The 14,602-nt window shown below is 42.2% G+C and overlaps 1 protein-coding gene across 4 annotated transcripts in view; it reads right to left on the reverse strand.

Annotated features, from left to right (window-relative positions):
• Window positions 1–14,602, reverse strand: part of agpat4 (1-acylglycerol-3-phosphate O-acyltransferase 4 (lysophosphatidic acid acyltransferase, delta)) — a 192,394-nt gene that overhangs the window by 64,452 nt on the left and 113,340 nt on the right. For all 4 annotated transcript variants that reach the window (XM_060831011.1, XM_060831010.1, XM_060831012.1 and 1 more), the window contains exon 3: window positions 8,717–8,886. In XM_060831011.1, coding sequence (XP_060686994.1) covers window positions 8,717–8,886 — 170 coding nt within the window. The remainder of the gene's footprint in view (window positions 1–8,716; window positions 8,887–14,602) is intronic.

A 14,602-nucleotide genomic window follows, 5' to 3' on the forward strand; every position in this document is an offset into this window, starting at 1 on the left:
ACATAAAAGAATCTTGGGGTTAAAGTCTGGAGCTCCCTGGAAGTGGCCAAACATAGATAGGGTTGGAAAGGCAGTATATGGCATGCTTGCCTTTATTGCCCATGGAATGAAGTACAAGAGTCAATATGTCATGTTGCAGCTTTATAAGACTTTGGTTAGGCCACACTTAGAGTGGAGCATTCAATTCTGGTCGCCACATTACAGGAAGGATGGGGAGGTTTTGGAGAGGGTGCAAAAGTGGTTTATCAGGATGCTGTTTGGATTAGAGGGGATGAGCTACAGGAAGAGGCTGGAAAATCTTAGCCTGTTTTGTCTGGAGCAGCAGAGGCCAAGGGGAGATTTGATACAAGTAATTTCAATTTGATAAAATTATGAGATGCATAGATTGAGAAAAAGATTCCAATGGTCAACAGAGTTGACAGGTCTAATACTGGGGGCACACATTGAAGACAAGAGGAGAAAGGTTCAACTGAGATATGAGGACTAAGTCTTTTCTTTTAAAAAAAAAGAGAGAGTGATAGGAGTGCTGCCAGGGTGGCGATGGAGGCAGATACAACCGGCATTTAGGGGGCTTTAGATAAGCACATAAATATGCAAGTAATGGAGGGATATGGATCAAGGGCTGGCAGAAGGGATTAGTTTAATTTGGTGTCATGTCTGGCACAACAGTGGGCAGTTTTATGCTGTATTGTTCTATGTTCCATGTTCAACTGTTCATATTAAATCCACACTGTGGTCGGATTAGTGCCTTGTCCAGTTTTAGCAAGACTTCCTCACTTTTGTAAACCCTTTGAAATAGAAAACCAACATTCTATTTCCTTCCCTATTGTCCACAGAATGTGGATGCTGGTTTCAAGACATTCATGGACAAAAACTCTCAAAATCCCTCTGTTCCATAGCTTTCAGCATCTTCCTACTATTTAAATTAATATTCAGTTCTTCTATTCTTCCTGCCAAAGTGCATAACCTCACAGTTCCCAATATTATATTCCATCTGCCAAATTTTTACCCATTCCTTTAAGTGGTCTATAGCCTTCTGCAGATACTGTCATAGCCTTACAGCAAAAACAAACCCTTCAGTCCACTTTGTCCATGCTAACCAAGTCCTACACATGGAGACAGGCCCTTTGGCTCAAACTGTGACTACAGTGTTTTTAAGGTTGTTGGTCTCCGACCGGTGCCTGCGTAGTCACCTTTGTGATCGTTTGTACGTATTTTATCGATTAAAGCAAGGTCGAACCTCCTCGTGGTTCCCCCTGGTAACAGCCTGTAAGAAGAAGCTTGTGACAGGAAGGCAATTTTAAATTGTCTAGGGGTTGTTTTAGTCTGGTTTCACCATCGATTTTATCCTTAGTTTTACTGGTACTATACGCCACTGACAGTTTTATTGTTTCTCTGTCGTTTGAGCAGCACTCAGACTAGGCCGGGGAATACGACCTCAGAAAAGTTACGAGATGGCTGGTGACCATTTGGTCTATATTAGAAACAAAATTTGGTAGCAACAATTGTGGCCAATACCAAAAGTTCCAGTTGGGTGGGAGACCGGTTAAATAACCGCCCCGCATGGTTGCTATTGGCGACACTGTGCGCAAAATGTGTAAACCAAAAATGGACTGGACAATCAGTCTCGATGCAGATGGAAAAGACCATAAGGATTATTCCGGCAAAGCTGACCTCGGGCAGGCACAAGGAAGCCATTAATATCATCCAGAATGATCAGGATGCAATTCTAAGAGAATGACTAGTACAGAAGCCCCCATTGCAGTAGAGTTCATTTAACAGCCGGACATTTTTAAGGAGAGGTATGAAGGTAGGATTATCCACCTAGTAATTAGGGAAACCGATAAAAGTGGTGACGATGACGATGACAATGACGATGACTTCCCTGTGCATGGAGCCTTTCCTGCGCCTCTTGGAGGTGGTTGTCGGGGCTGGTTCTGCGCGGCGCGGGCGCGGGCACGGGGGTGGTCCTCTCGGCATACTCCGACATGCTCCTCACTTTCACCGACCTGGCTGACCTGAGGAGGATGTGCGAGTGCCAGGCCGTGTACGCGGCAGCGTCTTCCACCAGGATCAACTGGGCCAAATGTTCCGGACTACTGGTCAGTCCGTGGCGGGTGGACTCCCTGCCGGAGGAGTTTCGGGGGTTCAGCTGGAGTACCACCCATCTCCTCTACCTGGGGGTCTACCTCAGCCCGACCGAGGAATCCTGGCCAGCCAACTGACAGGAGCTGGAGGCCAAAGTCTCGGCTCGCCTAGGCCGCTGGAGAGGACTGCTCAGTGCTATCTTACAGGAGCCGAGTGCTGGTCATAAACCAGCTGATGGCCGCCATGCTGTGGTACCGGCTGGTCACTTTGGTCCCTCCTCCTGGCTTTGGTCGCTGACATCCAGAGAACGTTGGTCGACTTCTTCTGGGACAAAAAGATGCACTGGGTCACTGCACAGGTTCTGAGTCTCCCTATTGAGGAGGGCGGTCAGTCGCTGGTGCGCGTCCGCACCCAGGTCGCGACCTTCCGCCTTCAGACCTTGCAGCGATATCTTTATGTCGAGCCTCCTCCTAGGTGGTGCGCCCTGGCGACGTATTTTTTCCGCCAGGTGCGTAACCTCAACTACGACACGCAGCTCCTGTTCGCCGACCGTGACGGTTTGGAGGTCGCCCTCAAGGTGCTGCCTGTCTTTTACCAGGACCTGATCACTGTCTGGAACATGGTCAAATCGCGTCGCGTCTACCCTCCAGCTGGAGTAGCGGCTGTCGTCAGGGAGCCATTGCTCAGGAATCCGCGCCTCTGTGCTCGCGGGTTCGAGTGGCTGTCGGAGGGGAGGGCCGCGGCGGCGAGGGTGACCAGGGTCGGGGACGTGCTGGGTGCCAGGGGCCTGGGCTGGACGTTGCCACAAGACATAGTGAGCAGGGCAGTGGTAGACATCCGGAACGTGGCCGCCGCCATCCGACGCCTTAAAACGGTGGTGCTCGGACCCGACGTAGTGCATCAGTTGGAGGACGCTCAGGTGTGCGGTGGGATCCCGTCCGCGCTCACCCCAGCCCGGACGGAATTTCACATTGGCCTCAAGGTCCCGTAATTCCCGCGGGAGCCTGTGCCCCACAACCTGAGCCGCCTCCGAAATTTTAATTTTGTCCCCTTCAAGGACGTAAAAAGGCGTGCCCTGTATAGACTGCCGCTGCACACCGTCCACCTCTTCTCCCTCATCCACCGTCCAGACACGCCTTGGCGTGCCCATTTGCCACCGGGCGGTGGGGATCCCCAGTGGAGGGCCCTCTACGCAAAAGTCCTCCCCCTTTCTCTTGGGGATCTGGGGTGGAGGGTGCTGCATGCAGCAGTCCCTTGCAACCGCAGATTGCGGTGGTTCACGGACTCCCAGCCCAACTGCTTGTTCTGTGGTGCTGTGGGGTCCGTGGACCATGTGTATATTGGGTGTGGGCGTTTGCACTCCCTCTTTGATTTCCTAAAAAACCTCCTCCTCTGCTTTTGGTTGCACTTCAGTCCCATGCTCCAGATCTTTGGGCACCCGGTACGAGGAGGGAGGGCAGGTCTGAAGACCTCCTTGTGGGTCTGCTCCTGGGCCTGGCCAAACTAGCCATAAACAGGTCCAGGCAGCGGGCCGTGGAGGGGGTCGTTAGGGCCAACTGCCTGCCCCTCTTCCGCGGTTACGTTAGGGCCCGGGTGTCCTTGGAGAAGGAGCACACGGTGTCCACCAACACCCTGGAGGAGTTGTTCAGGGAGAGGTGGGCGCCACAGGGAGTCGAGTGCATCATTTCCCCCTCCAACTCTATTTTGATTTAGTCCTTGCCCTCCCCTTCACTGTTTGATCACACAGCATTGCCCTTTGACGTGAAGGGCACTGCTTGTCACTGGCCACTCGGGTGTTTTCCTATCTTCCTGGTGGTGGAAATTAAATAAAGATTTATGCACTGTGTCTCTCACTGTGTCTCACACCTACACACACCATGGGTGCTAGGGAAACATAAGCACTACCGCAGTTAGGCGGTAGTGTGGGGGAAAAGAAAAAAATATAACCAGGAGATTAGAATCTCCTTTGTTGAGGAGGGCACTGCTAAAACAAAAAAAATATAACCAGGAGAACTCCCCTTAAGAAAAAAATAATTATTATTATTATTAATAAAGGTAGAGAAACAATACCAATGTGAATTATGTCCTTTAAAATTTAAGACAACCAGAGGATGAAAGACATGCTCATCCCATTTTAAGAAATGAGAAGAGGAAGAGAGGAAAGGTAGAGAGTAAGAATAAGATGGAAAATAAGGGGAGTAGTAAGAGGGGAATATGGTCTCATGAAGAAGTGGAAATGTTGCAATGACTAGAAGTAGAATTTACTGGCTGTAAAATATTAATAAAGTTATAGCTGAGAAATTAGGTTCTAAAACGGCAAAACAAATCTCGGATAAAAGGAGGTTATTAAATAAGAAAGGTAAAAGTCGCAATGACAATAAATGTATAGATCAAGAACTGGTTCTTAATGAAGGATGGTGATGAAATGGGTAATAGTGATCGGGAGATAAATAGGGAATTAGAGGAAGAAAGATTAAATGGAAAAGAGTGATCAAGAGAGTAGTATTATTATGGACAGAGTAGACTATAAAAGCAAGTCACTAACAGAATTAATTAAAATAGTAGAGGATGATATGGGAAGGAATAAAGGTATTAGTAAGGAATTTGAGAATATAATGGATATGATAATGAATAAATTGGGAACAAGTAAGGTTGGTAATAAAGGTAAGAAGGAGACTCACAGTAAACAAATAGGTTTGAAGCAAAAGGATAGTGGACTAAGAATGAAGAGGAAGGAAAATAAGGCTACGAGAAGGTATAGTAGAAAGAAAGGTAAATTTAAAGAAATGCAGGTCTTATATAAAATGAAGAGGAACTGGCAGGAACCCTAATGGGGGCTCCAGTTAGGTGTGAATGCCCCCTAAGTAAAGAAGATTTAGAAGACTACTATAAAGAAAGATTAACTAACTCTGAAAAATAATTTGAGAGGTTTTGCCAAATATAAAAGGCAAGGGGAGGGATGGGTGAATGGGACTCTGACAGGTCCTGTGACAGTAGAGGGTGTGAATCATGCCATTAAGGCGATTGACTTAAAAACTGCTGCAGGGCCAGATAGGGTAACACTGAAGGAGATAGTGAAGATATTTAATAAAGATAATACAGTACTTCCTAGAATATATACTATTTGGATGAAATCGGGTATAAAACAGATCAAATGAAAATAAGTAGAACTGTACTGATTCCCAAAGTGAGCGATGAAGAAGGGTTGAAGGATATTAATAATTGGAGGCCAATAACTATAGGGCCAATTATGCTCAGAATATTTACTAAAATTATAGCCAGTAGACTAAGTAAAGTAGTAAATCTGAATAAAAGCCAAAAGGGCTTTATGGCGGATTTAGCAGGTTGCGAGGAAAATATCATTAATGGGGCTAAAAAGAATGAGATCGATTTAGCGGTAGTTTTCAAGGATTTAGCAAGTGTTTGACACCGTGAGCCACAAATTAATTATAACAGCTCTTAAAAGACTCCAACTTCCGTCAATATTTATTAATTTGGTTACAAATTTATATGATAATAATTTTACTCAAGTAGAAGGTTTTAAAAGTAAAACTGGAAAGATTAAAATATTAAGAGGGGTTAAGCAAGGTGATGCATCGTTGCCGATTCTTTTTAATATTGTAATGGACCCTCTGATAAGTACCATCGAAGAGAAGGAGAAAGGAATTTTTTTAGGAATAACTATCACTGCACAACATTAGCGTTCTCAGACGGTATAGCATTAGTTAGTCAATCGTATGATGGTATGGTGTATAATCTTCAACTTGTAGAAAAATGGGAATGGAGGTTAATAAAGAAAATGAAATGATTTTACTTTATATATAATTGTCTTATTTTTATATGTAATGATAAAGTTAACTGAAGGGAGCATACAGTTTAAAGCCAGGGAGTACGGATAAATACTTAGGTGCTAAGATAGATCCATGGATTGGCATAAGCCAATCAAACTGGGAAAGCCAATTAGATATATGGTTAAGAAATTTAAAACGATCCCCCTTAAAACCAGTTCAAAAGGTAGAAATTTTAAAAGCATTTTATTCCTAGACTATATTACTTAATTAAGAGAGACTTCAGATAAAACTCTTAATGAATTAGATAATAAAATAAAAAGTGTAGTTTAAGAAATTTTACACCTCCCGCAATCCACCACAGATGGAGTATTATATGCCAAGTCCCGTGACGGTGGCCTTGCTTTAAATGGACTGTCAACCTTTATTCCAATCTTGATAATGAGGATGTACGGGATGCTACAGAAAATCGGAGGACGAAATTTTGCATGCATCATTTTGTTTCAAAGGTGATAGTGCGGCTGCAAAAATGTATAAATTGGATAAACTTAAATTGATGGAAAACATCTGGAGCCCGAATATTAATCGGCGATTGGGTGAAGAGGATACTAATCAGGGAAGATGAGATGGAAGTGTTTGGCAGTACCAACTATGCTAACTGGAGAAGTATGGAGATACAGAGATGGATGGCCCTCCCCAGTCAAGGAGCTGGGGTTCATTATTATAAGAATGATAGTATATCCAACGGATGGTTGACTAAGTTACAATATAAGATGATGTCTAAAGTTCTCCATTCAATTTTATTGAGAACAAATTTATATCCAACAAGAGCGTCAATGTCGTATGGAAGGCCATGTAATATCAAGAATTGCAGAAGGTGTAATAATACGTCAGAAACGTCTGCGCATATCTCGGGGTGGTGCCCTTATGTTTAAAAATATGAGGATCAAGAGGCATAATAGAGTTGCAGAAGAATTAGTTAAGTATTAAGGAAGAATGGGTGGACACTATATATAGAAGAGAATTAAAGACGAAGCCGGGAAACTTTGGATACCGGATCTAATTTTTAAGAGAGAACACCAGGTTGTTGTTGTGGATGTAACCGTTAGAACAGACCTTCAGAACAACTCGCTTGAAATCAGCATGGGAAGAAAAGACAAAACAATATAAACATCTAGGAAAAGAGATAATGGACCTCATTGGTGGAGGAACAATACCCTTTTATGGTTTTGTGATAGGAGCCCAAGGGAAGTGGTTCGAAAAGAACACTGAGTTGATGAAAGACCTCAGGTTCTCAAAATTTAAAATCTTTTGCACAGACTATCACAACCCTTGTTTTGTCTTTGACCCTTTAACTTTTACGGATTTTTATGGACTCTTAATTTCTCCTATTGACGTTATTTAATAATGTTTTAATAAGTTTTAGGTATTTTAATAGTTTTAATTAATTATTTTCATAGTTTAATGGTTTTAATAAAAGTAGTGTTTTAGATCACTTAATTAAAATGTGGTGCGTAGACAGGGGTTAAAAATTAAAGAGCACGCTTCACACAACAAAGTGATGAGCGGTCGCCTAGTCTAACAGTTGATAAGCCCAGCTCATCCTTTGCCTCGCTGAGATTCTGATTCACAATGCATTTTACCGTTCCCTCAAGATCATTCCGGCTGTGGTTTCGCTGGATAGGGGTATCCATGCGTCGACGAGTGACGTTAAAATCTCGAAAAAGGACACGATCCATCGTTTATGGTGAGTGCATAAAATTAGCCAAATATGCCAGCTAGTTCTGAACTCACCCAGGCTAGTTGAAAGACCTCTGCTATTTACCTTATCTATGCCCTTCATGATTTTATAAACCGCCAAGCTCACTCAACCTCCTACACTCCAGAGAAAAAAAGTCCTAGCCCATCCAGCTTCTCTTGATAACTCAAGCTCTCTATACCTAACAAGTTTCTCTTTTCTGAACATCAATTTAATATTATCCTTCCTATAGCTGGGTGACCAGAACTGTATACAGTGCTTCAAAAAGTGGCCTCAACATCCTGTACAACCTCAACATGACATCCCAACTCCTATACTCAAAAGTCTCAGCAATGAAGACAAGCTTTCCTTCTTAACCACCTGTGATGGAATTTTCACACAAAAACAAACTAGTGTTTTTCTCTATTCAACAACACTACCAAGAGCTCTACCATTAATTGTTTAAGCGCTACCCTTATTTGCCCTACTAAAATGGAAAACCTCACATTTATCTGAATTAAACTCCATCTGCCACTCTGCAGCCCACTAGCCTAGCTGATCAAGATCCCATTATACTTTTAGATAACCTTCATGTTGACTAGATCACCAATTTGTGTAATCTGCAATCATATTAAATATGCCTTCTAGATTCTCAACCAAATCATTTTAGATAGAATACTGAACAGCACCAATTCCGGCAGAACATCACTGGTCACAGGCCTCCAGTCTGAAAAAAAACCTTTTTCTACCACCTTTTATCTCTTAAGCATCAAGACAATTTTGTATCCAATCACCACTTGCCTTCCCACCTATTTTTGTCATCTGCAAACATGGTTATAGCGCATTCAATTTCCTCACCAAATCCCCAATCCTAATACTCTAACCCTCAATTGCCCAGAGCAATTAGATACAGACTTTAAATATTGGTATATCCTGCATCACCCACATTCCACGAACAAATAGATTAATAAAAGTCAAGATTAGGTCGGTCGTAATAAATTTAAAAAATACATGTATACAATACTGAAAGGAGATTAATGATTTGGAAGGATCAATCTTCATGATGTAGGTGTAAAGAATTCCAATTAATAACAAGACTTACCCCCAAAACACCAAATCTTTCACAGAAGTCCCATCCACAAAGGAAATCAATCTCATAGTTATGATTGAGAATAACTATGGCATTCTCTTTACCGTACTTAATATAATTCCTTTGGTCAGTATAGAGGGTACATTCTGTACCTGACCACCATTCCAGCAACCACACCAATTCTGAAATTTAAAGAAAAACAAAAACAAAATAATTATGCCACCAATGTCTTGTCCACTACCACCCAAAAAATAACCAACATGGGTAAATGGTTTTATTGGGCAATGACACACCGTCAGTATTGCAAAGTTTTCATTCGCCTAACCTCTAGTTTGGAAGGTCAACAGATGGGTTACATGGGCAGATTTGGCAATAGACAAATCAAGTCTGGAGATGGGGGTGAAAATTACAATAGATAGAGGACTGTAAGTTTCCATACAAGTTAAAAAACACAATCCAATTTCTAATGACCAAACGCCCAAATCAAACGACTTGGAACGGATTAGAAATTTCATTTAGAGGCTACAAAATAACCTATAATGAAACTTGGAACAGTGTCACACTGATCTTGTAAGACATAGTCCTCAGTTTTGGCACGTTGCTGAGAAGGGCATGAGGCTGTTGCTTAACCCAAATAGGTATTGCTGGGTTTTTTTTAAAAAAGAAATAAACAAAAAAAAAGGAAGAAACTCCTCCAAATTCCACCTACATTGGTAAATGAGTGTAAAGCATTAAAATTTAACTTAATTGAATGGATTAATTACACATGCAGTTAGAAAGAAACTATAACCTTAAAATTGGAAAAACTATCCAAGAGCCTTAAATCAAAAAAGTTTAATACCAAACAAGAAAATACATTAGAATAGTGAGTATAGGCATCAATTGGAGACATATTTTAAAAAGGGTGTGTTTTAAAATAAATCGTTTCAATGGAAAGTTGCACAGAACCAAAAAAAAAGGTGCTGTAATTGGATAGAAAAGGAAAAAGGTAGCAAAGCAAATCATGGTCCTCATTTTACTGATGCAGCTTAAAAGGCCTCAGGCGGAGTAAGTAGACAGTAGGAGATGCTACATTTCAGGGACATGGGACCCAGGAGGCCATCAGAAGAATATACTCATTTAAAAAAAAAGAGAAATAAAATGACCACAAAATGGTAAACTCCCAGTGTGGTGTCTCTAGGACTTGATAGCAGTGTCAGATATTTCTGATCAACCTGCTTAAAAGTGTCATTACACACCTCTGGAGCAGGTGGAATTTGAATGTAGGCCTCCTGGTTCAGAGGTATGAACACTACACCACAACAGCCCTTTTTGGCAACAGTAGCAAAAGGTGCTGAATAACTGACCAGCTGCATACAATTAATGAACACAGGTATCAAAGTTAATAAACAAATCATTAAAACAATTGCTTATATCCACCATACCATTTACACTGCTTAGTACTGTGACAATACTGTCACTATTAAGGTTATTTTGTCCTGAGTCTTAAAGGGAGGTTACAAAGGTAGAGTTGCCGAGGTGGCTAGGGAACCAGCCTTAAACTGTTGCTTTTTTTTAAAAAAAAAAACTGTTTAATAATGGAAGGGGAATGGCCAATTCTCCCAATTAAGGTTCCAGTACTTAAGCTGTAGCAGTCACAAGATGTGAGTGTACCAGAAGGGTTGTAAGCTTCAGTAAATGATTCCTAACTGACTTTCTTTGAAATCTCTTTGGATGTTGTTTCCTCCTGCCTGTAAGAATCATTGTTTCAATTTCCCTTTTTGAAAGTGGCGTTTACTATATTGGAATAGTTAATTAGTAATAGTGACTGTATCAGATCAATTAAGTTTTGCAATAGTCAAGTTATTCTAAATTCTACTTTTTGTTAGTGTTTCAAACATATTATTTAAATAAATTCTGTTTTGCTTTAAGCAGAGTGCTTTGACCAGTTGCATCATACCTGGAACACCCCCTTCTCATCTACCTTTAAAAGAATAAGAAAGAGAGTTAGTGTCTAGGCTACCATCTTAAAATATTTGGAGGGGGTCTGGCCTGGTCCATAATAGTACAATGCAACCTCACTCAAGTACTTATCAACATCTGGGCCTAAATGTTCAGCAGTCAAGACTGCAACTCACCCCACATCTTCCATGTTCACATCCCTCACTGCCTCAGACAGCAGATAGTCATCCATGGTGAGCACATCTGACCTGAACAATGCAATACCATTGATATTCTATCTATTTTGCAGGACAAGGTTGTCCACAGCAGAAGTGAGCAATGCCAAACTAGCAGATAAGCTTTTGTCCCAAACCTGTTGAAGAATATGGTGCTATGCATCATGGAGATGGACTCAACATTGTAACACCAGATGGTAGGGCTAAGAGCATTCAAAGATAACAGTACATTATTAACACTGTATGAATCAACTCCCATTTCAATCTCATGCTGTAGGAGATGTGCAAGTTCCGGATGGTATGTTTTAGGTATCTTTTGCTTGTCAATCCAGTCATCATTCTTGATTTTCTTTCAGAAACCCAATAAATTGCACGTGTCCAGCCACAGCAGTCTTCTTAGTAAGACTACAAAGCCTCACTATACCTCAAAAGAAACAAAGACACTTTATCTCACACTTTCAACAAACAGCTCAGATACTTGCACAATATAAACAAACTTTGAAAACTGATAATGGCTATATAGTCCATGTTCTATTTCATAGTCAGGGGACGGAGGGGAGGAAAGGAACAAACAAACTCACTCTCAGGATCTATCCTGTAAAACACTTCACAACTTAACTATGTGATTGAAACTTTATGCCACCAATGTCTTACCCACTACCACTGAACTTTAAAAGATAACCAACGTGGGTAAATGTTTTTATTGGGCAATGGCACACCGTCCGTATTGCAGTTTCCATTCACCTAACTTCTAGTTTAGAAGGTCAACAGATGGGTTACATGGGCAGATTTGGCAATAGATAAATTAAGTCTTCATCTAAATTCCAGACAGCATAGGTTCAATTTATTCAGCCCATCACTAGACAACATTCTGAATCCATGAACTAAACTATATCTAGTGAACCCTTACTGCATTACCTAAAAAAGCCAATTAATTGCTTGTTTGAAATGGTCTCACTAACACCTGCACAACTGTAGCAAGACTTCTTTATTATTGTACTCTTCTGGCAATAATAACCAGCATGCCATTTGCCTTTGAATTGCATACTAGTTGAGTTCCTTACCTATGTACAACATAAATAAAATTTTCATCACCCCCACCTCTCCCCAAACATCACCTCACTCATCTGTTGCTGAAGCCATCGTGTATGTCTTTATTACCTCTGAATTTGCCTATACTAATGCTTTCTTGGCTCATCTTCCACATTCTGTGCCTCAAACTTGGTCAGCCAAATCTCTGCTACCAATGTTCTGACTTACGTCAAATCTTGTTCATCCATTACACCTGTGCTCAAGGATGTACAATGATTCAAAAGAAAATCAGATGTTGCTTAATTCATCAACCAGTTGCCAAACCCATATAAAATATTTGCACTCCTCTAATTCTATCCTGGTGAGCTTCTCCAATTTCAGTTGCAGCTGCTGATGATGCAATTTCAATTAAACCTCAAGCTCTAGAATTCCCTCCTAAAAGCTTAATTCTGTACCTCACTGTTTTTAATGAGCCCTTTGTTAAGGGAAGACAGACTTCCTTGACGTGTGGTGTTATTATACTTCTGGCGAAGCCATATCAGAAGAGTCCTCAACACATCTAAAGGTAATCGAATTAGTTAGGACAGAAATGTCTGTTCGATTTGAGTTGGTCCTAAGCTGAAGTTCCAGTGCAATCAATAGCAGTAGTGGAAAACTATTTAAGCTTCCACAAATTTGCACATCCTGGAAGCATGGCACTTTTGTCAATTCAATTTCACCAGTCATTTTTCTATTATGCAACAAAGCATAAAGAACTGCGTAGTAAAATGTTACTCTCCCTTTTCAATAAAAAAAGGGTCCATGAATTTTCAATGTACTGTGATCATTTGCAGCCTTTCAGGGGAAGAAAGAAGAAAAAGAAAAAAGAAGAAAAAAAAAAGGGAAAGAGGGAAAGAAAGAGAGAGAGAGGGAAAGAAAGAGAGAGAGAGGGAAAGAAAGAGAGAGAGAGGGAAAGAAAGAGAGAGAGGGAAAGAAAGAGAGAGAGAGGGAAAGAAAGAGAGAGAGAGGGAAAGAAAGAGAGAGAGAGGGAAAGAAAGAGAGAGAGAGGGAAAGAAAGAGAGAGAGAGGGAAAGAAAGAGAGAGAGAGGGAAAGAAAGAGAGAGAGAGGGAAAGAAAGAGAAAAAAGAGAAAGAAAAAAGAGAAGAGAAAAAAGAGAAAGAAAAAAAGGAGAGAGAAAGAGAAAGAAAAAAAAAGAAAAAAAAGGAAAAAAAGGGAAGAAAAAAGAAAATCATGCCCTGGGGTTGAAGTGTTCGGAGGCAGAAGATTAGGTGTTCTTCCTCCAGGCGTTGAGCGGTGGGGGAATGGCAGTAAAGGCAGCCCAAGACAGACAGACAGAGGCAGAGTGGGAGGGAGAGTTAAAATACCAGGCCTCTCAGTTGTGGGGTTGATTGATTAGATTAGATTCCCTATGGCCAAACCAGTCCACACCGACCCTCTGAAGGGTAATCCACCCAGACCCATTTCCTTCTGACTAAATGAACCTAGCACTATGGGCAATTTAACATGGCCAATTCACCTGACCTGCACATCTTTGGACTGTGGGAAGAAAGTGGAGCACCCATGCAGACACGGGGAGAATTTACAAACTCCACACAGACAGTCACCCGAGGCGTGCGCAGGTGTTCCGGAGATGTTCTCTAAAGTGCTCTGCGCGAAGGCATCCAGTCTCCCCAATGTAGAGGAGACTGCATCGAGAGCAACGGATACAGTGAATGACATTGGTGGGTGTGCAGGTGAAACTTTGATGCTTTAGAGGGCTCATTTGGGGCCTTGGATAGAGGTGAGGGGAGGTGTGGGCACAGGTTTAGCGATTCTGGCAGGGGAAGGTGGCGGGGTGGGGTGGCGGCATGGACCTGACCAGGTTGTCACTGAGGGAACGGTCTTTGTAGAAAGAGATGGGGATGGAAGTGGAAATATATCCCTAGTGGTGGGGTCCATTTTGGAGGTGGCAAAAATGCCAGCAGATGACAGGGTTTATGCAAAAGGTTGGTAGGGTGGAAGGTGAGGACGGTGGGGGGGGGGGGGGGGGGTTGTTCTGTCCTTCTTACAGTTGGTGGGGTGGGCTTTGACGGTAGAGGTGCTGGATGTGTTGCAGGGCATCTTCATCCACATGGGATGGGAAATTGTGGTCTTTAAAAAGGAGGCCATCTGGTGTGTTCTGATGGAACTGGTCCTCATGGAAGCAGATACGGCGGAGGCAGAGGAATTGGGAATATGGGATAGCATTTTTGCAGGAAGTAGGGTGAGAAGAGGTGTAATCCAGTAGCTGTGGGAGTTGGTGGGTTTGTAAAAAAATGTCAGTGTCAAGTTGGTCGTCATTAATGGAGATAGAGCGGTCCAGGGGAATTTAAAAGTCGGGGTGGAATGTTGATGAATTGCTCAATCTCCTCGCGGGAGCACGAGCTGGCGCCAATGCTGTCATCAATGTAGCGGAGGAAGAGGTGGGGAGTGGTGGTGTAACTACAAAAGATGGACTATTCTACGTAGCTGACAGAGACAGGCATAGCTGGGGCCCAGACAAGTGCCCATGGCTACCCCTTTGGTCTGGAGGAAGTGGGAGGATTTGAAGGAGAAATTGTTAAGGGTGAGGACCTGTTCAGCTAAAGCAGTGTTGAGGTTAGGCTTGATAAAGGTGAGATCATTCTCCTTAAGGAAACATTTTCAAAATCGGGAGCAAGCTGAATAGAACAGATTAGGGAGAAAACTGTTC

This window comes from Hemiscyllium ocellatum, chromosome 10 (assembly GCF_020745735.1).
Source record: "Hemiscyllium ocellatum isolate sHemOce1 chromosome 10, sHemOce1.pat.X.cur, whole genome shotgun sequence".
Classification (NCBI taxonomy): Eukaryota; Metazoa; Chordata; class Chondrichthyes; order Orectolobiformes; family Hemiscylliidae; genus Hemiscyllium; species Hemiscyllium ocellatum.